Source organism: Puma concolor, chromosome F2 (assembly GCF_028749965.1).
Source record: "Puma concolor isolate L17-30 chromosome F2, mPumCon1.1.hap2, whole genome shotgun sequence".
Classification (NCBI taxonomy): domain Eukaryota; kingdom Metazoa; phylum Chordata; class Mammalia; order Carnivora; family Felidae; genus Puma; species Puma concolor.
In genome coordinates this window covers 83,677,748-83,703,318 of record NC_141684.1, presented here as the reverse complement: position 1 = coordinate 83,703,318, position 25,571 = coordinate 83,677,748, and the positions used below count along the sequence as shown (strand labels likewise).

The window sequence follows — 25,571 nt, the reverse complement described above, 5'->3', positions numbered from 1 at the left end:
AAAGCTGGAGAATTTGAGGCTAGAGCAGTAAACAATAACAGGTAACAAAGGTGTTTCTATGTAATGGAAAGTAGTTTGGATTTTTTCTAGTGGATAGCCATTGAAAGCTTCAAGCATGGTGGCAATTGATAAATTTACACTTAAAAGAGCACCCTAGTGGGCCTTATGTACAATAGTTAGAATGGCCAGGTACTGGACTGGAGAGGTCAGTTAAGGTCAGGCTATTGTATTAGCTAAGAGGCATCTCAGTCTTAATATATCCAAAACTGGTATCTTCATTACCAGTAGTATCCCCTGTTAAGGCCACCCCCCTACACACACACACACACACACACACACACACAAAGATACCTGGTCATCTAGAAACCTTGCCTGTCTCAGTAGACATTAACTGTGTACTTCCCCTTTCTTAAGCCAAAACAATGGAGTCCTTCTTGACTGCTTTCTCTCATTTCCCATTTGCAGTTCATCAATAAAATTTGGTGGCTCTACCTTCAAAATATGTCTAGTTTTCAACCATTTCTTATCACCTCTGTCCCCACTTCCCAGGTCCAAGCTACTATTACGTCTCCTGGATTGCCACAGTAGCCTTCTTTTTTTTATTTTTTTATTATTATTTTTTTTATGTGTATTTATTTTTGAGAGACAGAGTGAGACAAAGTGAGAGTGGGGGAGGGGCAGAGAGAGAGGGAGACACAGAATCCAAAGCAGGCTCCAGGCTCTGAGCTGTCAGCACAGAGCCTGACACGGGGTTCGAACTCACAAACTGTGAGATCATGACCTGAGCCGAAGTTGGACGCTTAACCGACTGAGCCACCCAGGCACGCCGCCACAGTAGCCTTCTAACTGGTTTCCCTACTTCTTCCCTTCTGCCCTCAGTCTATTCTCAGCAAAGCAAATTATGTGCCTTCCTCATTGGCTTCTTCTGATCACAGTCACCAGAAATACCCCAAGTTCACACAGTGGCCTTGACCTGTCTTCTTTCTGACCATTGTTCTTTAATCTCCTATCTGCTGCCATTCAGGGTCAAGCAGACTACTTTTAGTCCTAGCCAAAATAGGAGTGGACTCTTCTCTGAAATGGTGGAATGAACCTTTGGGGAAAGCTGAGACTTCTAATGGGGATATTAAAGCCACCAGAAAACCATCCTGTTTCTTTTGGCATTTGGAGGGCCTGAGCATAAGAAGTACTATAGCCGATCATTTGAACTTGAGGCTAGGGATATTCTCATTCAAATGTATTCCTAGGACTCTAGCCCTTCATTTTATAAGGCTGGGATTTCCTGGATAAATATCAGAAGTTGATAGAATAGGACATAGAATTAGTTAAAGGTATTATTTAAAATTTCACAGGTAACTAACAGACGCACCCACATAAGACCATTTTGGTACTGGAGGTATGTATCATTTTGGGGGGTGGGGGGGAAAAGCTATAAAATACCTTTAATAAGAGTAAAATGTAAACTGATTATACCATGGTAATCCAGAGTGAGCAACAAGGAGAATTATAATAATCATAGCCAGTGGTAACTGTATCAGAGTATCTGTTCAGGACAGAGGTCCTACCTGTATTGGAAGCAGGTGGACATTAAAATCTCCTGATGTCCATTCCTGAGCCTTGCTGTGCTATCCCCCCAACCTGTGTGTGTGTGTGTGTGTGTGTCTGTCTGTCTGTCTGTCTGCATGTGTCTGTGTGTGCATGTACATGATGGGTGAGGACAGGATGCTGTATAGATTGGGATATCTATGAAGATGAAGAGAGACAGGGTAATAATATAGGGGGAAATTCCAAATTACTGTGTAGCCAATGTTTGGATAATTAAATGGAGTAACTTAAAGTTAGTGCAACATTATATTATGTAAAGTATTTCTCTTAGAAAAACTTACAGATGCTTCTGTCTTCTATAGGAGGATCATTTCAGTATCTCCCCACATACTAATTTATTTCACCTGGTACTTACTTATATAGTGTTGATTAATTTCTTATATAGTATTTCTTGTGTAAATGTTTGTGAAAGTTATCATAGTATTTATTAACTTATCAACATAACCTACTTAAGAGGATTTGAGTTGACTTGTATATAAATGGACCCTGGCAACCTGTACATTTCAAATAAGTCCAGTAGTCTCAGATACATTTTGTTCTTATATCATTTACATGATTCTTTTGTGGCCTCTTGGTCATTTAAAACCAAATACTTTTAAGAGCAGTTAGCTGATAAAATAACTCATTCTTTCACATACTCATTTGGCAAATGTTAGCCTTAAATATTTTCCATTTTTAACTAAGAACTGTTTTATCTGTTGTTCCTACACAGATAGAACTTACAAGACCCTGTAGTATACCTTCCGTATGAACCTGCTATTCCTGTTTCCTAATCATTTAGTCTTTGCTGTTTTATGTTAACATTTGTGCTCTCCAGTTGACCTCTGTTGTACTCTTCAGTGTTTAGAACTATGACAAGTTACAGTGCAGCAATCAATATTGACACTCTGACCATGTCCTGCCAAAGCGAGAGCAACCATTTCTCAGCTGGTTATGCTTTCTTTATATTTTAAATAAGTCTCATGTTTTAACATAATAAATTAGGAAAAAAGCATCACTCACAATTTCCTATCTTTAACCAGTATTTACCTGAGAGAAATTTTGGTCCATGTCTTGCGATAACACTCGATTTCTAGGATTCGACCTACCAGTAATTCTCTCTGACCTTAAGAAAGTCATGTGAGCAAGTAACTTTTTCAGTTTTCTTATCTGCCAAAAATGGAGATTAATATCTTCCTTACCTATTTCATAGGGTTGTTGTAGGTCAAGTATGATAACAGATTTGAAAATGCCTTGGAAAAAGTTAGTAACAATGACAGTGACCATGGTGACAGTGGCTGCTGTTGTTTCATGTGTGATGGACTAGGGCCTGCACTGTGGTCTTTCTGTGTTCCCTCTCTCAATATTTGCAGTGTTCTTGAGGATGGATAATACTGTCTCTATTTAAAAATGAAGATAGTGTTGGGTGTCTGACTTCGGCTCAGGTTGTGATCTCTTGGTTCATGGGTTCAAGCCCTGCATCGGGCTCTGTGCTGGCAGCGCAGAGCCTGCTTAGGATTCTCTGCCTCCCTTTCTCTGCCCCTCCTCCACTTGTGTGCTCTCTCTCTCTCTCTCTTTCTCTTAAAAATAAATAAATAAACATGAAAGAAATGAGGACACTTTTAAAAAGAAGGTAGGTATAAATAAGGTATTTGAGGGTTTCAAAAGGGAAGGAGTAGTTGCTTCTGGCTGGGATTCAGTAAACCCTTCCTGGACAAGGTTATATTTTGGCTGAGACTCACAGATTTTTGGAAAATTTTGCTTTGCCAGCACAGAAATGCCTTTTATGTATCATCCATTTAATTACAAAATAATCTTTGTTTGTAAAACCAGTATCTCTTATGCCCAGATTTAAAGCTTGTTTCAAATTCACCATTTGTCCTAGGTTGCTTTTTGCTTTTTTATCTCTCACACAAAGAGGAAATTACACTGCCTTATTTTCTTGAGGGAGGGTAGGCTGCTGGTGTGTCCCTAAAACTGTATTGGACAGTGTTCCATATGAGAGACTTGAGAGTGCTTCTTGGAGAACATTGGAGCCCCGTAGTACATCCAGGATGGCACTGATCACCATCTTCTCCAAGCCTGTATGTAAGTCACCAAGCCTGTTGGAGTGCACCAGGATTTGGGTGACAGTCAGTGCTGTTATGCTGCAGTGCACAAGAGTGATCGTCAATAGCATCTGGCATGTTTGTTCTACATTGCAGTGCACCAGGGTTCTGTTGGTGGTCCCATAAGGCATGTTTTTTCTATTTTGTCTATACTGCAGTGTACCGTGGCTGTGGTAATAGTGATACCGTGCAACACGTTTTTATTCCATCCACAGTACACCAGGGCTGTGGTGGTAGTACCATTGAGTGTGTTTACTCTTGGGGTGGCTCAGTTGGTTGAGCATCCTACTCTTGATTGTGGCTCAGGTCATGATACCAGGGTTGTAGGATTGAACCTTGCATCAGGCTGCACACTGAGCATGGAAGCTGCTTAATTCTCTCTCTCCCTCTGCCCCTCTCCTCCACTCATGCACTCTTTCTCTCTCTAAAATAAAAGTGGGTATATATATATATATGTATATATATATATATATATACATATATATATATATATGTTTATTCTGTGCTGCAGCTCACGGGCTGTGGTGATAGCCAATACCGTGAAACATGTTTATTTTACAAGTCATTTAGTGCTCCAAATCTTCAGCAGAAATCATAGTTTTAGGAATATTGGCAGGATTTATCATAAAAATCTTCAAAGAGAGTGTGGTTAGTAGCAATATGATTCATCTCAGATATGTAAGTATTCCTGGGGGTAATAACTGTGTGTTTCTGTAATGTCTTGCCTTTATAAAATCTGTTGGAGGTTTATAGGGACTATAGAGTTTGGCAGACTACTGAAAACCTATCTCACTTTTAGAGCCACACAAGACAATAATTAGTGCCTGAGGAGAAAACTCAGGTTGCTCAGGCGAGCCACTGAGCGTGGCTGGAGGGTGCCATGGCAGACACTCAGCCACACAGAGCCAGGCCACCTGATCTCATGGGCCCTGGAGCTCCAAATAGCAACTGTTGTCAGTGGTTGATGGGGTAGGTGCCACGCGTGCTGCACAGTTTTGGAGGATGAGCTCTGAGCACAGGTCCAAGTTTTAAAAATTCTTAAAATACGTCCACAAATGCTCCTGTGATTAATGCAGCCCCTAAACTTAGGGCATTTCCCTTTGCTGCTGAAGACCCTAATTCTCCAACCAGTGATCTGGCTGCCCTGCATGGGAAAGATGGTGTGTGCACCAGAGCGATGTCTTATGTTATCCTGAATTGTTTTCCTGCTCACCAACTGAGGATGAGCTACGTTTTACTAAAGAAACAACTATCATGGTAGAGGAGGTGCAATGCTTACTTCCTACTTAGTGCCTTTCTGTAATACTTGTTTTCATTACTCCACTTCCCTCCCCCATAGTGACTAGTACCAGCCTGACATTGTGCTTGTTCACATCCTTCCCCCATTCTGTTTCCTTCCTTACCTTAAGAAATAGTAGCAAGATAGGTACATACCTGAGGAAACAGTAGTTGAAGGCAGTGCTCTGGAGCAGTGATGTGGCCTTGCTTAATATGCGAACACATGTTACTGACACTTAGAGAAAGGAAGGAATGGAAAATTAGGGATGAGTGGAAAATGAAGAAAAATGAAGAGGAAAAAGAAATGGAAATGAAATTAAATTATATAACTAAAACTTTGATGTTATTTAAATATTAATTTTCATTATTCACTGTTAACCAGTTGGCTAAAGTGGTAAAGAAATTAATATCAGTATCTATTATATAATTAGCAAGGTACTATGTTAGATACTTAGCTTTTGTTATTTCATTTAATTTTTTTTAATTAAAAAACAGAAAATAGAAAAACGTAAGTGTACTCACCACCTAGAATTAATAACGTGTTTTAATCTTTGGTCTTTTTTTGATTCACATTAAAAAATTTTTTTATGTTTTTATTTCATTTTTGAGAGAGAGAGGCAAAGTGCAAGTGGGGCAGGGGCAGAGAGAGGGAGACACAGAATCCGAAGCCGGCTCCAGGCTCTGAGCTGTCGGCACAGACCCTAATGCGGGGCTGGAACTCACGGACTGTGAGATCATTACCTGAGCCAAAGTCGGACGCTTAACCAACTGAGCCACCCAGGCGCCCCCATATTTTTTAATAATAGAAACAATATGAAGTGTGAAATGCTCTTCTTTCTCCTTAGGTATGTGTTTCTATGTATCCTGCTGGCCATATTTATATACTCGTGTTACATATATATCTACAACAATAATTTATTGTTTTCTATGTTTCAAAAAATAATAACATTATGCGTATCATGCTCTGAATATCTTGTTTATCCCCTCTCGTTTGTGAGATCTCTACATGCTGATACATAGACATCTGGCCCACTAGTGTTAAGTTCTGTATGGTGTTCTGTTGTATGAACACAGCATGGTTTACCCTTCCTCCTGTTGATTTGTGTTCGGTACACTTTTCTGCTCTTATAAATAGTCCTGAGGTATGCATCCTTGTTTAGGTCTCCTGGTGCTTGTGGCAGTTTCTGGGACACATCTGGGTTTTAGGTTACATACACTGTCAACCTCAGTTCTCTCGCTGAATTCTTAAAAATGTTCTTTGAGGGGCTCCTGGGTGGCTCAGTCGGTTGAGCGTCCGACTTCAGCTCAGGTCATGGTCTCGCGGTCCATGAGTTCGAGCCCCGCGTCGGGCTCTGGGCTGATGGCTCGGAGCCTGGAGCCTGCTTCCGATTCTGTGTCTCCCTCTCTCTCTGCCCCTCCCCCTTTCATGCTCTGTCTCTCTCTGTCTCAAAAATAAATAAACATTAAAAAAAAAATTTTTTTTTTAAATAAAAAAAAATGTTCTTTGAGGTACACGTGGGAAAATGGAGGGGTTGAAATGTTATCTAACTTGGCCAACTTAATTAAAAAAAAATTTTTTTTAATGTTTTATTTATTTTTGAGACAGGGAGAGACAGAGCATGAACAGGGGAGGGTCAGAGAGAGGGAGACACAGAATCTGAAACAGGCTCCAGGCTCTGAGCTGTCAGCACAGAGCCCAACGTGGGGCTCGAACTCACAGACTGCGAGATCATGACCTGAGCTGAAGTCGGCTGCTTAACCGACTGAGCCACCCAGGCGCCCCTTGGCCACCTTAATTAATCAGTAGTTAAATTCAGATCAAATTCTACCCATTAAAATTTTTTTTAATGTTTATTTACTTTTGAGAGAGAGAAAGAGAGAGAGAGAGCATGAGTGGGGGAGGTATACCTAGAGAGGGAGACACAGAAGCCAAAGCAGTCTCCAGGCTCTGAGCTGTCAGCACAGAACCGGATGCGGGACACGAACCCACAAACCACGGATCATGACCTGAGCCGAAGTCAGACACTTAATGGACTGAGCCACCCAGGCGCCCCTCCACCCATTTGAATCTCAAGCCCTAGCGCCCTAGCGTTCAACATTCCTCAGAAATCCTCCCCTTTAACCTTTATGATCATTAGAACAGTTGCAACCAGCCCGTCTCCTGTAGAGTCAAAGCAGGTAATGAGGTGGAGGGAGCATATAAGAAAGAAGAATCAATAAGTGCCCATACTTCCCTTGTTGTGGTTGTCAGAAGAGTTCAAGATTTGGCGTAAAACCATGCTGTGTGAAATGATGGCTCTAAGTTTTCTGTGTGTACAAAAATGTTTCTTTATGATGGAAGACTATCTTTTATGTTGCTTAAAATAAAATTTTAATTAAAAGATGTCACAGTGAGTATGTTACTATCTGTTCTCTACTTTGCAAAGTATACAGACCATTTTCTATAGGTGGAGAAAGCTATCTTATTTTTTTTTTAATTTTTTAAAGTTTATTTATTTTAGAGAGAGAGTGGGGGAAGGGCAGAGAGAGACAGAGACACAAAAATCTGAAACAGGCCTCAGGCTCCAACTTGTCAGCACAGAACCTGACAAACTCTGTCAGTACAGAACCCGACGCAGGGCTCAAACTCACAAACTGTGAGATCATGACCTGAGCCAAAGCCGAACGCTTCACTGACTGAGCCACCTGGGTGCCCCTAAAGCTATCTTAATGTGATTCTTTTTTTTCATGACATTTTATTCACAGTTGGACCTTATGTTTATTAGACTTCATTTTGCTTGTTTTTTTCTTCTTCACCTTCTAGGTAGAAAGTCTGGCATATTAGTTGTGAAAATTCTAGAGCTGCATGAGGAATGCACCATCCAAGTTGCTATGTGTGAGCAGTTAGCAGGGATGCAAGCCGACAGCTCATCTCTAGGTCAGGCCCCCAGGACTGGACTGAAGGTGCTGTTCACCAAGGAGACTGCTTGCCATCTCAGGGGACATCCCCAAGACATCATCCATATTTACCCTCCCTGGTGAGTAGAAAGAACTGATTGTAGCAGTCACTAACTGAGTTTGTCTCAAAATGTATTTTTATCATGAACATTTTTGTCACCTTATTATGGAGAAATACCAGGAGAAAGAAGCCAGGATTTGACATCAATTTTATGTAACAGAAGCACTGAACTGTCTTTGAATGCTTGTTTGTACTTTTGGCAGGAAATTTTTTATAATTTAAGGGCAGAGAGGCAAGGGAGAAACAATCATATCAATATTCCTCTCTAAGTGGTATATTAAGAAATATGGCTTTTTTTTCTTAGAAATTCAATTTTAGTAAGAGGCATTAATGTGACCGTATGATAATACACATTAATATTTCTTTGCTAGTCACTTTGAAAGGGATAAAAAGCATAAATTAAGACATAATAGGGTTTGAATCTTTAGGACATAAATGGTCATTAATGGGTCAGAAATATTTTTAAGGATACATGTTTGCTTTCTTTTCCATAGGGTGTTATTTTTTACTACAAGAAGAAGAAAATCATATTATTTTTGAGAGAATGTTTGAGCAGCCTTAAGAACTAACTATTAATTTTGTTGGCACATTTTTAAGAGTTTCATTCATCTGTCAAATTCTTAGGTTTGAAGTTGACTTACAGGTCTTTAAAGTAAAACTTCCTTCCCAGAGGAGGGATCTATTTTCACTGTGTCCATAGTGAGTTCTCAGTGTTTACTTAAATTCTTCCACAGTCTGTGGATATCATAGGGTAACCTACATTTTATTTTATTTCATTTTGCTTTGTTGTGTTTTTTTTTAATGTATCTTTTATTGAACAGTATAAGACACCTACAGTGTCATATACAAATTATAAGTATACATTTCTTCAAATAATTACAAAGTGACTATGTAATTGCTGTCCAGTCCAAGAAATAGAATACAGTGCACACCTGGGACCACCCCAGTCCCCTCTCATTTCCCCTCTTTTCCTCCTACACCAGTTGACTATCATCCTGATTTATGATGCAGTAGACTCCTTTAGATGTTTGAGAACTTCATATAAATAGAACCATACAGTAATCACAAAATATGCATTCTCTTTTGCCTGACTACTTTCACTTAATATTATGCTTGTGAGATTCATCAGTTTCCTTGGCATTTAACGGTTTGTCCATTTTTATTGCTAGACAGTATTCCATTGTATTAATTTATGCAATTATATCCATCTGTTCTTCTATTGACAGATAGTTAGGTGCCTTCAGTTTGAGGATATTGTGAATAACGTAATGGCCAACTGTCATTCTCTGCGGCTTACTCGAGAATATAATGCCCTTAATTCTCTTCTTTCTGAAATTTCTCATCATCCTAAAACCATGCCATTATTTTTCTACCATGTTAAAAAAATTTTTAATTAATCTTGACGGTACTGCCTCTTCCCACTGTGGCCAAATTGCCCCCCATTCTCCACCCAGCACTCCCCACACCACACCTCCGGCATCTGCAGCCACCTCCGCGCTGCTCCTCTCGTGGTTACTTGTGTGGCCATCATGTCTCCCTGTAGTACAGTGCTCACTCTTGCTCCTCCTCGTGCATTCCTCTGGCTTCTCAATACTAAAGTGCTACCAGACTCGTCCTGGACCTCTTCTCTTCCCTGTCTACCTCACTCACCCCTTTGGTCCTTCCATTTCATCTTTTGCTGTAAATACTAGCCGATCACTGACGCCTCTTAAAACTGTCTGCAGCCCACTCTCCACCTCCTCATCACAGCAGCATCCCACAGCCCCCTTACTGCCACAGCCATGGCTCTACTTGAGTACTGATGGCGTGGCAGAATCAAGCTCCTAACCCTCCCTCTTCTTCCTCACCCTTCCCCATCTCAGGACATGGAAACCACCTTCTTGAGTACATGCACATGTCCTCAACTCTTCTTTTTCTCGTAACCTCACTTCTGCAGCTCCACTTCCAAATGCACACGGGTCCAGGACTTCTTGCCACCTCTACTGTCAGGACATTTCCAGGTACTCATTCTCCTCTGGGTTGTTGCAGTCTCTTAACTCATCTCCCTGCTTCCTTCTTTGCCCTCCTTCTGTCTCTTTCAAGATGATTGAAGGAGCAAAGCTATGAATATGCAAGTTGTCATACCGCTTTTTGGCGCTCCATGCCCCAGTGTCTGCTCACCTCATGCACAAACCCATCCCGAGCTTTGAGGCCTCATCTCCCATCTCTGTCTCCTTCCGCAATTCCATCCTAGCCACAGTACACTCCACCCTGGTCCTCAGGTACCATGCAACTCTCCCCCTGGGGCCTGGATTCTTGCCACTGCCTGTGCTGGGGTGCTCTGTCCCACCCCTCCCTGTGTCTGCATGGTCTGCAGTTTTCTTATCTTCTCTGGGCATTTACTCAGCTGTCACCTTCTCAAGAGTCTTTCCCTAGGTTCCATATCTGAAATTGGAAAGTATCCCCTTCCAGGCCCTTTATTGTCCTTTTCCTACTTTATTTGTCCTTTACTGTCCTAGACAGTGCTCCTCCTGTCTAGGGCCTTGTGCCTGTAATTTCTTGTGTTCTTTTGACTGTTTTATTGGAAGTTCTTTTTGGAAGCTTATAGTAAAACTTAGTGATATTGAGAGTATTTGATTTTTACGGTGAATTCTAGTTTTATCTTCTTTATCAATATATATCAGTTTTTGTTTTTATTTATTGTATTTCAACAAAAATATGTATATTGCAACTATGCTGAGTTTATTACAGTGAGACACAGAAGATTCCAACATAGTTATGTTTGGAACTAAATTTAGAAACATTAGTAGACTCTGGATCCTAGCTTTTGCCCTTATAGCTTTTCTTTATTTTATTTATATATCTATTATTATTTTTAAATTTAATTTTGTTTTTTTTTAATTCCGGTATAATTAACACACCATGTTATATTAGTTTCAGGTGTGCAATATTGTGAGTCAACAATTCTGTACATTACTCAGTGCTCATCACAATAAGAGTACTCTCAAACCTCTTCATCTATTTCACCCATCACCACACCAACCTCCCCTCAGGTAACCACCAGTTCTCTACATTTAAGCGTCTGTTTTTGTTTGTCTTCTCTTTTTCTTTGTTCATTTGTTTCATTTCTTAAATTCGACATATGAGTGAAATCCTATGGTATTTATTTGTCTTTCTCCAACTGACTTATTTGGCTTAACATTATACCCTCTAGATCCATCCATGTTGTTGCACATGGCAAGATTTTATCGTTTGTATGGCTGAATGATACTCCATTATAGATATACACCACATCTTCTTTATCCATTCATCTATCAGTGGATACTCAGGCTGCTTCCATAATTTGGCTATTGTAAATACTGCTGCAGTAAACATGGGGGTGGCATGTATCTTTTTGAATTAGTGTTTTCATATTCTTTGGGTAAATGCCCAGTAGTGGAATTACCTGATCCCATGGTAATTCTGTTTTAATTTTTTGAGGAATCTCCATATTGTTTTCCACTGTGGCTGCACTAGTTTGCATTCCCACCATCAGTCAAAGAGGGTTCCCTTTTCTCCACATCCTCACCGACATCTGTTTCTTGTGTTGTTGGTGTTAGCCATTCTGACAGGTGAGACGGTTTGCATTTCTCTGATGGTTACATGAGCAATCTGTTCAAGTGTCTGTAAGCCATCTGTGTGTCTTCTTTGGAGAAATGTCTGTTCATGTCCTCTGCCTGGTTTTTAATTGGATTATTTGTTTTTATGGTGTTGAGTTGAATAAGCTCTTTATATATTTTGGATACTAACCCTTTATCCAATATGTCATTTGCAAATATCTTCTCCCATTCAGTAGATTGCCTTTTAGTTTTTTGACTGGTTACTTTGCTGTGCAGAGGATTTTTATTTTGATACACTCCTAATAGTTTTATTTTTGCTTTTGTTTCCCTTGCTTTGGGAGACATATCTTGAAAAATGTTACTATAGCTGATGTCAGAGAAATTATTCCCTGTGCTCTTTTCTAGGGTTTTTGTGAGTTCTAGTCTCACATTTAGTTCATTAATCCATTTGGAGTTTATTTTTGTGTATGTTGTAAGAAAGTGGTCTAGTTTCATTCTTCTGCATGTTGCTGTCCAGTTTTCCCAACACCATATGAGGAAAAAACTCTCTTTTTCCCATCGCATATTCTTGCCTCCTTTTTTTTGTAGACTAATTGACCACATAATCGTGGGTTCATTTTTGGGCTCTCTATTCTGTTTTATTCATTTACGTGTCTGTGTTTGTGCCAGTACCATACTGTTTTGATTTACTATAGTTTTATAGTATATCTTGAAATCTGGGATAGTGATACCTCCAGGTTGTTTTTTGTTTTTTGTTTTTTGTTTTTCAAGATTGCTTTGCTTATTAAAGGTCTTTTGTGGTTCCATATAAATTTTAGGATTATTTGTTCTAGTGCTGTGAAAAATGCTGTTGATATTTTGATAGGGATTGCCTTAAATCTGTAGATTGCTTTGGGTAGTATCGACAGTTTAACAATATGTGTTCTTCCAATCCATGAGCACAGAATATTTTCCACTTCTTTGTGTCATTTCAGTTTCTTTCATCAGTTTTCAGAGTATAGGTCATTCACCTCTTGGGTTAAAGTTTATTCCCAGGTATTTTATTCTTCTGGGTGCAATTGTAAATGGGATTGGTTTCTTAATTTCTCTTTCTGCTACTTTATTATTAATGCATAGAAATAAGATAGATTTCTGTATATTGATTTTGTATCCTGCAAGCTTACTGAATTTACTTATCAATTCTGGTCGTTTTTTGATGGAGTCTTTAAGGTTTTCCAAACATAGAATCATGCCATCTGCAAATAATGAATGTTTTAGTTCTTCCTTACCGATTTGGATGACCTTTACTTCTTTTTATTGTCTGATTACTGTGGCTAGGACTTCCAATACTATGTTGAATAAAAGTGGTGTGAGGACATGTTTCTCTTGATCCTGATCTTAAGGGAAACGCTTTCAGTTTTTCACCATTGAGTAGGATGTTAGCTCTGTGTTTTCAGATGACCTTTATTATGTTGAAATATATTCCCTCTAACCCTACTTTGTTGAGGATTTTTATCATGAATGGATGTTGTATTTTTTCTTTTTTTTCCTTTTTAATTTTTTTAAAATTTTTTTATTTTTGAGAGAGAGAGAGCAGAAGTGGGAGAGGGGAAGAGAGAGAGGGAGACAGAAAATCTGAAGCAGGCTCCAGGCTCTGAGCTGTCAGCACAGAGCCTGATGGGGGGCTTGAACTCACGAACCATGAAATCATGACCTGAGTCAAAGTCGGACATTTAACTGAGTGAGCCACCCAGGAGCCCTGGATGTTGTACTTTTTCAAATGGTTTTTCTGCATGTATTGAAATGAACATATGGTTTTTATCCTTTCTCTTGCTGATGTGATGCATCACGTTGATTTATCTTTTCCTTAAATAAGCAGATAAACTCTTAGAATCATTATGTAGGTCCATAAAGCATCATCGTGCCTCCAAATCTCTGTGTCTTTAGTATGGATTTTTCCCCTCTCATTTCATTTAAAAAGCATTTAATTAGTTTTTCTAGTAGGTATTTATACATATGATACAGATTTCAAAAGGTATTGAAAGATACGCAGTGAACAGTGAGTCCTTCCCATATTTGTTTCCCAGCCATTCAGTTCTCATCACCCAAAGGAACCACTGATACCAGTCCTTACACACCATCCAGAGATGGTGTTTGTGTATGTGTGTGCATATGCATATATAATATAAACTCATTTATGTATTTCCTGCCATTATTCTTTTTTTTTTTTTTTTTCAAAAATGGTATCCAACCGTAATACCCTTGTACCATGCTTTTCTATTTTAAAAATGCATGTTGGAGAGTATTCAGTAACAATATGCTAGTATAGAAATAATTGTTACATTCGTTTTGCATAGACTTCTGAATTAAAGATACCATTATTATTCAATCAGCCCCTTTGGATGGACATATTTGTTGCTCCTCCTATTTGGTTATTGCAAACAGTACTGCATCATTACCAACATGTGTGAGGGAGAGCTATAAGATGAATTTCTGTAAGTATTATTGCTGGATCAGAGGTTATATACCTCTTTAACTTTAGGAAACATTGTCAGATGGCGCCATTTTACATTTCCACTAGCAGTGCATAAAGTGCCTATTTTCCTTTTATTAATCTACTGTATTGATCTTCGCCAATTTAAAAACTAGAAAATGGAATTTATCATTTTAATTTTTTTTTACATTTCTTTTTTTCTTTTACTGTAATATAAGCTTGGGGCTTCATTCCCTGTGCTTAAGAACCATTTATGTATTATTTTCTATGAAATGCTTGTTGATGACTTTAGACCTTTCTTCTCTTGGATTGTTGGTCTTCATCTTATCGATTTGTATCAACTCTTGAGAAATGCTAAAAATAGCTCCTTGTCAATCGTATACATTACAATGAGTTTTCTCCCCATTTGTCATTAGTCTTTCAGCTTTTAGGCAGGAGGTGTCCCTTTTTGTTTGTTTTTGAAAAGCAGGGTAGTGTGCTTTTCCATGGCTGAATTTATCCATCTTTTGTAGTTTCTGCATTTTATATCATAGATAGTAAAGAAGTCAAAACTTTCTTGCTGTGAGATTAAAATTTTTCCTGTGTTTATTCTAATACTTTATGGATTAATTGCTTTCAGATTTTTTATATTTAAATCTTTGACTCCTGGAATTTATATTTATGTAATAGGTTAAGTAGGAAATGAATTTTTTTCAAATGACCGCTCAGGAGTCCCATCAGCATTTATTGACATCATGTTAAATTTATGAATTTCTGGAATAGGACTTAAAAGCAGTCTCTGGGTAAGGCTCTGCTAGGATACTCCTCCCTTCCCCATGCTGATGCAATTAATGGCAGCATGTATCAGAGCACCAGGGTGCTAATTGGTTACCTTAAATCTGTCTTCCCTCAGAAATCTGTTCTCATTCAGCATCTTCTCCTTTCTCACTCTAGTTTTTGCTTCGTTGTATAATTTAGGTTTTGCTTTCAATAAAGTCTAAGTTCATTTCTGATGGGAAGGGCAAGTTGGTATTTGTTTTTAATCTCCTCCCTCCTCAACTTCTAATATTTTTGTGCACCTCTATGTATTTCAAAACATACTTATTAAATGATACTTTTTTAATAAAAAAAAATTAGTGTCTAAGTGTGAATGTTCTTTAGGAAAGATGTTTTAGAGGTATTGAAGTTGGGACACTTTCTTGGGCTCATGAGAAGTAAAATTAAATCAAGATTATCTGCAAAGATAATATATTTACAAAAAATTTTCAAATCCCACTGGCTCCTTAGACCTCATAAGTGGATGAGTTATTATCATTTGACTTTGGGAGGTTTTTAGTTTTGGGTTGTTGAGGAAGCTGCCTTGGTGGTTGCTTCTTTCATTCTTTGAGGGGAAATCTTCTGTGTGAAATTGTATGGAATTTCCTGTGTGGTACTATATGCAGAGATTATTAATTCTAACCTTGATTTGGATATTTTCTTTTTCTCTGTTATGTTTTTGGTTTTCATTCTTTGAGGAGTTTTGCTCTGTGAATGGAATGTAGATTATAGAATAAGAGTGAAATGAAATCCTGCATTTGCCCATTTTAATATATGAGACCTAACTGTTTTTACATGTTATACCATCCAATGGAAAATGAATTTTGATCTCTAGGAAGACAACTTAGAATGCTTGTGTTGTTATCCAAGCCAAATGGTACCAGATATTAATGCTATCTAAGAATTTTATTACCTCTATAAAAGTGAAAATATCTGAAATAGATATAATTTGATATATTTCTCTGGAGTCATTGTGACCTTTCTCAAAATGACCATCTCAAAAGAAGGAGATACACACACACACACACACACACACACACACACACATATATACACATATATATATGTATGTGTCTATATATGTATGTATGTGTGTGTGTGTATATGTGTGTGTGTATATATATATATATATATATATACACACACACATATACACATATATAAAGTAAGATACCTTGATGAAAATTATAAAACACTGATAATTCCCAAATGTTGGTGGGACTGTAATTTGGTACCTTCTTTGGCAATATGTCACAAACGTTAATGTGAATACACTTTGATACAGAACTTTTGCCACTGGCACTTTATCCTATAAAAATACTCAAATATGTACAGAAAATATAGTCATAAATGTTTTGCTTTAAACCTTAAAATCTAAATCCAGCCTAAATAGCTATTAGGCTGAGGTGGATTAAATAAGGTTCTGCACATCTCTGCTATGGATGGTAATTTAACATAGTGATAGAGATTTTTATTTCCTCTCATAGAAAAATATCTATATCACAGTGTTATTTTGCAGAGAGCAGGTCACAAGACAGCAATCAGGGTCACTGAGACAGGAGGAGCAGTCTGGGTCACTTGGGTAGGAGGACTATTACCACTTCTCCTTCCTTGGCCACCTCATTACCCAGCAGACAAACTGATACACTATTGTTATTAGCTTCTAGGGCTCTCCTAAAAGCAAATACCACAGATTGGGTGGTTTAAACAACAGAAGCTTATTTTCTCATGGTTTTGGAGTCTGGAAATTTGATATCAAGGTACCAATAGTTGGTTTCCACTGAGGCCTCTCGCTAGCTTGTAGATGGCTACACTCTTGCTCTGTCCTCAAGTGGTTTTTCCTTTGTGTGGGCACATGCCCCTGATGTTTCTTTGTGTACCCAAATCTCCTCTCATTATAAGGATATTAGTTAGCTTAGGGTCCTTCCTAATGGTCTCATTTTAACTTAATTACCTTTTTAAAGTCCCTATCTCCAAGTAGTCACATTCTAAGCTACTAGAGGTTAGGACTTCAACATATGAATTTGGAAGGGACACAGTTCAGCCGATAACACTATCATAAATATTAACACTTTTCTGCTGGATATTTCAATTTTGTGAATTTGATCAACCGCCTGATTTCTCTGTTTCTATGTCTCCAAGAGGACTTGACCACCTTCCAAATAGCTTCCTGAATTGTATTATGTCTTGTTATATATAGATAGAGATTTTTCCCCAAAAAAAAAGATACTTTTTTAATTTAAAGAAAATATAATAGTATTTTTTAGGTACTTTAGGAGGAGAGATGAATGGGAAGTGTTTTAAAAGATGAGTTTATTGATATGCATGTATAGGTGATTTAGGCCATCTATCTAAATAGTTTGGAAGTTTCTGCATTTTAATTAAGAATTTATTTCTTTTATCCAAATGTTAACTGAAGTTAGTCTAGATGTCACTTAAAAATAGCTCATAGTTAAAGAAAAAAAAGCCAAAATAACAAAAATGACGTCTTTTTTTAATATAATTTTTTTTTATTTTTTTTTTCAACGTTTATTTATTTTTGGGACAGAGAGAGACAGAGCATGAACGGGGGAGGGGCAGAGAGAGAGGGAGACACAGAATCGGAAACAGGCTCCAGGCTCCGAGCCATCAGCCCAGAGCCCGACGCGGGGCTCGAACTCACGGACCACGAGATCGCGACCTGGCTGAAGTCGGACGCTTAACCGACTGCACCACCCAGGCGCCCCTAATATAATTTTTTTAAGATAGAGAGCGAGAGAACGCATTAGTGGGAGAGGGGCAGAGAGCGTGAGGGACAGAGGACCTAAAGTGGGCTCTACGCTGACAGGCTGACAACAGCGAGCCCAGTGTGAAGCTTGAACTCACAAACCACGAGATAATGACCTGAGCTGAAGTCAAATGCTCAACTGACTAAGTCACTGACTAAGCCACTGCCCCTAGTCTTTTTCTTTTAGTGGAAACTTTCCATTATAAATATTTTGTCCTTGGGGGCGCCTGGGTGGCTCAGTCGGTTAAATGTCTGCCTTCGGCACAAGCCATGAACTCACAGTTTGTGATTTCGAGCCCCGCATCGGGCTCTTGCTGTTGGTTCAGAGCCTGGTGCCTGCTTCGGATTCTTTGTCTCCTTCTCTCTCCGCCCCTTCCCCACTCACACTCCATCTCTGTCTCAAAAAAATGAATAAACGTTAAAAAATTTTTTAATTAAAAATAAATAAATTAATTAATGAGTTAATATTTTGTCCTTGTAGCCTGTTTGCTCTTTTTCCATTAAAAGTCTTTTGTGTTCATTCAAACTTGTTTTCAACATGGAAACAGTTTTTAAAAGAATCAGTAGAGGGGAGCCTGGGTGGCTCAGTTGGTTAAGTGTCTGACTCTTGATTTCAGCTCAGGTCATGATCTCATGGTTCATGGGCTTAAGCCTCACGTTGGACTCTGCTCTGACAGCGTGGGGCCTGCTTAGGATTCTCTCCCTCCCTCTCTCTTTGCCCCTCCCCTTGCTCGCAGGCATGCATGCTCATTCGCTCGCTATTTCAAAATAAATAAATAAACTTAAAAAGAAAAATAAAAGCATAGAGTTTTAAAAAAAGAATTTATAAAAAGCAGAATCAGTAGACTTCTGACACTTCCATTTGTCCTTTAGCAATAAATGGAGTTTAGTTGAATAATGGTTACTTATCCAAAGGAGTTTAGAGCCCTCTCTATGTATTGAATTCCCATAAGATGTAATTGTTATCTTACCTCAGCAAATCTGGGAATGAAGGTAGAACTAAAATGCCTTGCCTAGGATTAATTGTATTATGATACAGTGATAGAATTGTATTACCAGAAGCAACCTCTAAAAAAAAGGTCATGAATGTATAAAATCTCAAACATATAAAAATATAGTAGTCTAGTGAATCTCATGCCCCCACCACAGTTTTAAAGTTTATCAACTAATGAACAACAGAATTTATTGCTAAAGGAAACTGAAAGGTTTCAATATGTTTCCAGAGAAACATTTTAGCAAATTGAACAGAATTTTTTTTTTTTATGTGAAGAAAGGAGTTTTCTGTGATACTAGTTATAGAAAGAGGGAGGTAGAACTCATCTGGCTGATAGAATATGACCTACTACCAAATCTAAAGCCAGGATGAGCACCAGAAAAAGTTGAATATGTGATAGTGTATCAAGGGACAACCAGGACACCTCCTGGGACACCCACTCACTCACTCATTCAAAATATCTGTTAACGCACTGTGTGGCAGATAATTTTGTCCTTCCTTACAATATGCATCATAATCTGGGGAAGGAGTGAAATCCTACTTTCTGCATTATAATGAATACCTCTCTGTATCAGTAAATTCACATCATTGTCTCTTTCTTTTTAATTTTTTAATGTTTTTTATTTATTTTGAGAGACAGCGTGTGTGCATGCGGGTGGTGGAGAGACGGAGAGAGAGGGAGAGAGAGTCCCAAGCAGAGTCCATGCTGTCAGCGCTGAGCCTGACGCAGGGCTACATCTCATGAACTGTGAGATCATGACCTGAGCCAAAACCAAGAGTCAGAGGCTCAACCGACTGAGCCACCCAGGTGCCCCTCACATCATCATTTTTAATGACTACTTTGTACTTCGCTATATGTATATGTCATAATTTAAATAGTCTCTTCTATTGAGATTTTAAGGTTGCTTCCTATTTTGGGAAGTTGTTTCCCAGCTTGAAACCATACCTGAATGAAAGTGCTTATATTCCATTCTCATTATATTCTTAGAGTATTTCTAAAAGTGGAAATTCTTGTTTAAAGAATATGGGTGGGTTTTGAGCTCTTCAATATATTGTCACCGTAGTCACCTATGAAGGTTATAAATGTTCCCAATGCTGTCGGTTTCTCAGCAGTCACGTCAATACACACTCAACATTTTTACTGACTATAGGTTATATAATTTCTTTATTCTTTTCCATATTCTCAACATATAGTGTATATTCACTTCTTTTCTAACACAAATTAATTTTTAATAGACATACACACACACATATATATATAATTTAGTATATATTTTAGATTGCTTTTCAGAGTGGATTTTAGGAACTGTTTTAGTGGGTTAAAGGTATGCATTGTTGCTCTCACTGCTATAATGTCTTGATACAGTTACTTATAAACTTCATAGAGTATCTGCAGCTGGTCATTGAATACTTTTTCTTATATTTTCTTATATATAAGAAAAGATAATCTTATATTTGCTTATATATATTATGACAGGTTATCTTTTGAGAGTTGGTTTTCTTAACTTTTACTCACATTTGTTGGGGTTCTGCAGACTTTCTTATCAATTTGATGCCTGTTTTGTAAAGTAAAATGTTTCTGTTTATAGTTATATCATTTATGATAATACTTTTGTTGTTTCCTTCCTAATAGTTATATCTCTTGTTTCTGTCTTATTACATTAGCTAAAACTTTTAAATCAGTCTTTTTTTCCTACAGTATTTCCAATGACTAGAATAATGCTAGGCACATAGTTTTATGCTAGGTTTGTTATGCTAGCATAATTTTATGCTAGAATGCTAGGACATTCAATATTTGATTAGTGTTGAGTATTAAATAATCATCAAGACATTGTCAGTTTTGTTATGCTCCCTATTTGTCTATTTTTTTTTTTGAGAGAGAGGAAGAGCACAGGGGAGGAGCAGAGAGGGAGAGAGAAATTCCCAAGTAGGCTTCATGCTGTCAGTGCAGAGGCTGACACAGGGCTTGATCTCACAAACTGAGATCATGACCTGAGTTGAAATCAGGAGTCTGAGGCTTAACCGACTGAGCCACTTAGATGCCCCACTCCCTATTTGGATGACAGGATGTATCAGTATATTTTGCTGATTTGTACATTCATTAGGAAGCATTTATTGAATGTTTACATATGCTATAATAAGCCTTGTGCTGGATGACGGGGTTACAGTATTCAAAATGACAAATCATCTCTGCCCTTGAGGAACTCAGTGGTGGAAGAGAAAGGTAATATAAACAAGTTATAAAGGACTTTAGAAAGTATACCAATAGGTCTCTGTACAAGGGATATGAGGACAGTGAGGAGGGCAGTACAACTGATAGATCAGTAGAGGGGTGTGTGTGTGTGTGTGTGTGTGTGCGTGTGCGTGTGTGTATGTGTGTGTGTGTGTGTGTATACCACATGCTGGGGAGAATATAGATTGAGAGTGTCAAGGGTAGCTTCCTGGAGTTGGTGATCCCCTATCCAAGCTATGGAGGCTAAGTTGGAAAGAATAAAGGAAAGGACTGTGAGGGCATTTGAAGTAGCAAATGACTGAGTGAGCAAAGTCCAAGAGGCCAGAATGGTATGGTGGTGTAGGGTGTGTGCGGGGATATATGCCTCAGGAAATTCTCAGGCAGAGGTAGCAGCAGGTGAGGTTGGAGAACCTGGATACAGTGTTAAAGAGGTGATACTGGGGGCGCCTGGGTGGCGCAGTCAGTTAAGCGCCCGACTTCAGCCAGGTCACGATCTCGCGGTCTGTGAGTTGGAGCCCCGCGTCGGGCTCTGGGCTGATGGCTCAGAGCCTGGAGCCTGTTTCCGATTCTGTGTCTCCCTCTCTCTCTGCCCCTCCCCCGTTCATGCTCTGTCTCTCTCTGTCCCAAAAATAAATAAACGTTTGAAAAAAAAAATTAAAAACAAACAAACAAAAAAAAAGAGGTGATATTGAATCCTTCCTTCATCCTGGAAAGGAGCAATGTGATCTGGTTCACACTTCGAAGTTGGTGGAGACTGACTGTAGAAGGCTGGAGTAAAGGCATCTTGGAGGCTTTGGAAGTAGCTAAAGTGTGAGAAAGACGATGACTTGGACTGGGATGGTAAACAGCAGATGTGGGATCTGTTTTGGAGTCAGAGGCAACAGGATTTCCGGATGGGTTTGATGTGCTATATGAAAGTCAAGAAAGAAGGGAGACTCCTAAGTTTTTGGTTTGAGGAGGAGGTGAGTTATGGCACCATGTAGTAAAATGGGGAGACAGGGTTGATTTGGGGGGCATAGTCCATAGTACCTTCTTGACACCAGCAATAGCTAGAGCCCTGAGAGATTATGATGCCAAAAGAGAAACTCTGTCAGCTGGTCTGGGTTTTCAGTGTAACCTATGTTTGGTAAGTGCCAGAGGGCCAAGGTAGAGCCCATAGGCTTGTTCACGGCTGCTTTTTTCTCTTTTATATTTGCTACCTGGGATTCTTTGAAATGAAGACATGGCTGACTCTTATTGCTAGGAGTAAAGCAAGGCCAAAGATGAAAGGTTTGTTTACTGAGTGGTACTGTCTTTCAGTTGTGACAGCCAGAAAGCCAATTTTTTCCCAACACAATTACAGGATGTCCTGAAAACAAATAAATAGAAAACTAATGCAGTGATAAAAGGGAGAAAAATGAACACCATGATGGTAATCTAGAAAATCTAAAACAGGAGAAGGAAATCAATCATTTATGCTTATATGAGGAAAGAAGTAAAGCAGATATCAGCAGTGCACCACAGAACACTTTTCCATGGGATTCCATTATATTCCATTATATTCCACTTCGTAGGAATATAACCAAAAGGTTTTCATTCGAATAACTTTGGGAGAGGCTACTTAAATGTGGACTGGTTACTATACTGTTGGGCTCCTCAGAGACTAATGTGCAATAAGCAAATGCGCATTATGTTCTACAATAGAGGAAAACAAAACAGAGGGGATCATGTAAGCAACAAATGACCACATTCTTCCTAATCTAAGCAGGTGGGTCAAGAGAACAAGTAAGGGGAGTGATGTCTCAAAAAATGGTAGAGTAGGAAGCACACTTCTACCTAAACAACTAGTGTACTGGTAAGAACTGATTCTAGTTGAAAGCTTGTAGCTCCAGGGAAGACTTTTATACAGAGTAAATTGGGGGGAGTTTCAGCCTTTCAAGTGGTAGCACTACCATTCCACATTCTCAGCTTCACAAGCCTGGTGCAGAATGCTGGAGCCAGGGTGGGCAATATATCAGGGCTGTGTATTGATTGCTGAGAACTGCTTTTGATTGCTGAGGAACTGGCAAAGAGGTTAGTAGATGTTTTTTTAACCTCCATAGGCTGACGTGGTTTCCAAGACACTTAAGGAGACAGTATTTGTCTACTTTCCCCCTTTTGGGAGCCAAACATTTAAGAAATCGTTATCAGTTCACTAGCTGACCACAGAGATAATGGAACAGAAAAAACAGACACAACAAATGACAAGGAACACACATCTTGAAAAAATAATATTGAAAAGTCAAAACAGATTAATCCAGCCCTCGACAAATAAGGTTCAACAATCCCTGAAGAATAGGACAATTAAATTTCCACATTTACCACAAAATAATACTCAAATGTCCACTTCTCAACAAAAATTACAAAACGCACAAAGAAACAGGAAACAATGGCCTGTTAATGGAAAAAAAACAATAATTTGGCAGAAACCATCAATGAGGAAACCCACTCATTGGAATTATTAGTCAAAGATGTGAAGTCAACTGTCTTAAATGTGTACAATGAATTAAAGGAAACCATTGATAGAAAACTAAAGGAAATAAGGAAAATATATGAACAAAATGAAAATTTCAGTGAACATATAGAAAATTTTTTTTTCAAAAAAAATTCTGGAACCGAGAGTACAATAACTTAAATTTTCAAACTCACTAGAGAACCTCCATAGCATATTTAAACAGGTGACAGTTTAGATCAATGAACTTGCAGTTAAGACTGTTGAACTTATATAGTCCAAGGAACAGAAAGAAAAAAGAATGCAGAAAAATGAACAGAGCTTGAGGCACCTGAAGGACACCGTCAAATGTAGAACATATGTATTATAGGAGTACCAGAAGGAAAACAGAAAGAGAAAACATGGAAAAAAAAATACTATCTGAAGAAATGATGGCCAATAATGTTCCAAACATGAGGAAAAACATAAATATACATATCTAAGAAACTAAACAGTCTCCCAAGATAGATAAACTGAAAGAGATCCATACTAAACCATATTCTAGTAAAATTGTTAAAATCCAAAGACAAAGAGAAACAAGAGAGAAAATACTTGTTAGGTACCAGGGATCCTCAAAAATATTAGGAGATAATTTCTCATTAAAAAAAAAAAATTGGTATCAGAAAGGAGTTGGATGACATATTTAAAATCCTGAAAGGAAAAAAACAAAACAAAACTGTCAACGAAAAATTATATGTCTTTTAAAAGTATCTTTCAAGAATGAAAGAGATATTAAGACATTTATAGATAAACAGAAGCCAAGGGTGTTGATTACCAATAGACCTGTCCTACAAGAAATAGTAAAGGCAGTCCTCCATGTTGCAATGTTTGGCAACTTGAACCTAAGAAAAATGTGAACGCTGGTGATGGTAACTACAAAAGGAAATATAAAAGCGTACTTTTGGTATTGTTTGTAATGTTCTCTATGATTTAATAGGAAAATGCATGCACCAAGATTTTAAAATTTATGTTAATGGGAATACAGTGTATAAAAATGTAATCTGTGACAATATAATGTAAAGAGGGAGGGGAGGAGATGTACTACAGGTACAAAGTATTTGTATACTATTGAAACTTAATTGGTCTTTTCCAAAATAGGTTGTTATAAGTTTAAGATTTTAACTGTAATTTGCAAAGTAAACATTAAGAAAATAAAAAAATAGAGACAAAGGAAAAGAAGAAAGGAATTAAAATGTTACACTACAGAGAGGGAAAATGGCGGCGTAGGAGGACGCTGGGCTCACCTCGCGTCCTGCTGATCACTTAGATTCCACCTACACCTGCCTAAATAACCCAGAAAACCGCCAGAGGATTAGCAGAACGGAGTCCCCGGAGCCAGGCATAGATGAGAGGCCCACGGAAGAGGGTAGGAAGGGCGGCGAGGCGGTGCGCGCTCCACGGACTGGCGGGAGGGAGCCGGGACGAGGGGCGGCTCGCCGGCCAAGCAGAGCCCCCGAGTCTGGCTTGCAAAAAGTGGAGGGGCCTGACGGACTGTGTTCCGACAGCAAGCGCGACTTAGCGTCTGGGAGGTCATAAGTTAACAGCTCTGCTCAGAAAGCGGGAAGGCTGGAGGACAAAGGGAAGGAGAGCTGCTGAGCCCCCGGACGACAGAGCTAAGTTTGGTGGGGAACAAAGGCGCTCGTCAGCGCCATCTCCCCCGCCCATCCCCCAGCCAAAATCCCAAAGAGAACCAGTTCCTGCCAGGGAACTTGCTCGCTCCTCGCAAACACCCAACTCTGCGCTTCCGCGGAGCCAAACCTCCGGCAGTGGATCTGACTCCCTCCTGCTGCCACAGGGCCCCTCCTGAAGTGGATCACCTAAGGAGAAGCAAGCTAAGCCTGCCCCTCCTGCCCCTGTGCACCTTGCCTACCCACCCCAGCTAAGACGCCAGATCCCCAGCATCACAAGCCTGGCAGTGTGCAAGTAGCCCAGACAGGCCACCCCACCCCACAGTGAATCCCGCCCCTAGGAGAGGGGAAGAGAAGGCACACACCAGTCTGACTGTGGACACAGCGGTGGGCTGGGGGCAGACATCAGGTCTGACTGCGGCTCCGCCCACCAACTCCAGTTATACACCACAGCACAGGGGAAGTGCCCTGCAGGTCCTCACCACGCCAGGGACTATCCAAAATGACCAAGCGGAAGAATTCCCCTCAGAAGAATCTCCAGGAAATAACAACAGCTAATGAGCTGATCAAAAAGGATTTAAATAATATAACAGAAAGTGAATTTAGAATAATAGTCATAAAATTAA

General features: G+C 39.0%; 1 protein-coding gene and 1 long non-coding RNA gene across 2 annotated transcripts in view; both read left to right on the top strand.

Annotated features, from left to right (window-relative positions):
• The window catches only part of SPIDR (scaffold protein involved in DNA repair), a 504,871-nt gene that overhangs the window by 216,162 nt on the left and 263,138 nt on the right, over positions 1-25,571 (top strand). The window contains exon 8 of the mRNA XM_086694922.1: positions 7,774-7,987. Coding sequence (XP_086551048.1) covers positions 7,774-7,987 — 214 coding nt within the window. The remainder of the gene's footprint in view (positions 1-7,773; positions 7,988-25,571) is intronic.
• Positions 19,858-24,522, top strand: LOC147572153 (uncharacterized). Its single transcript, XR_015246578.1, has 2 exons — positions 19,858-21,239; positions 21,491-24,522. It is a non-coding gene; the product is annotated as an uncharacterized LOC147572153 (long non-coding RNA).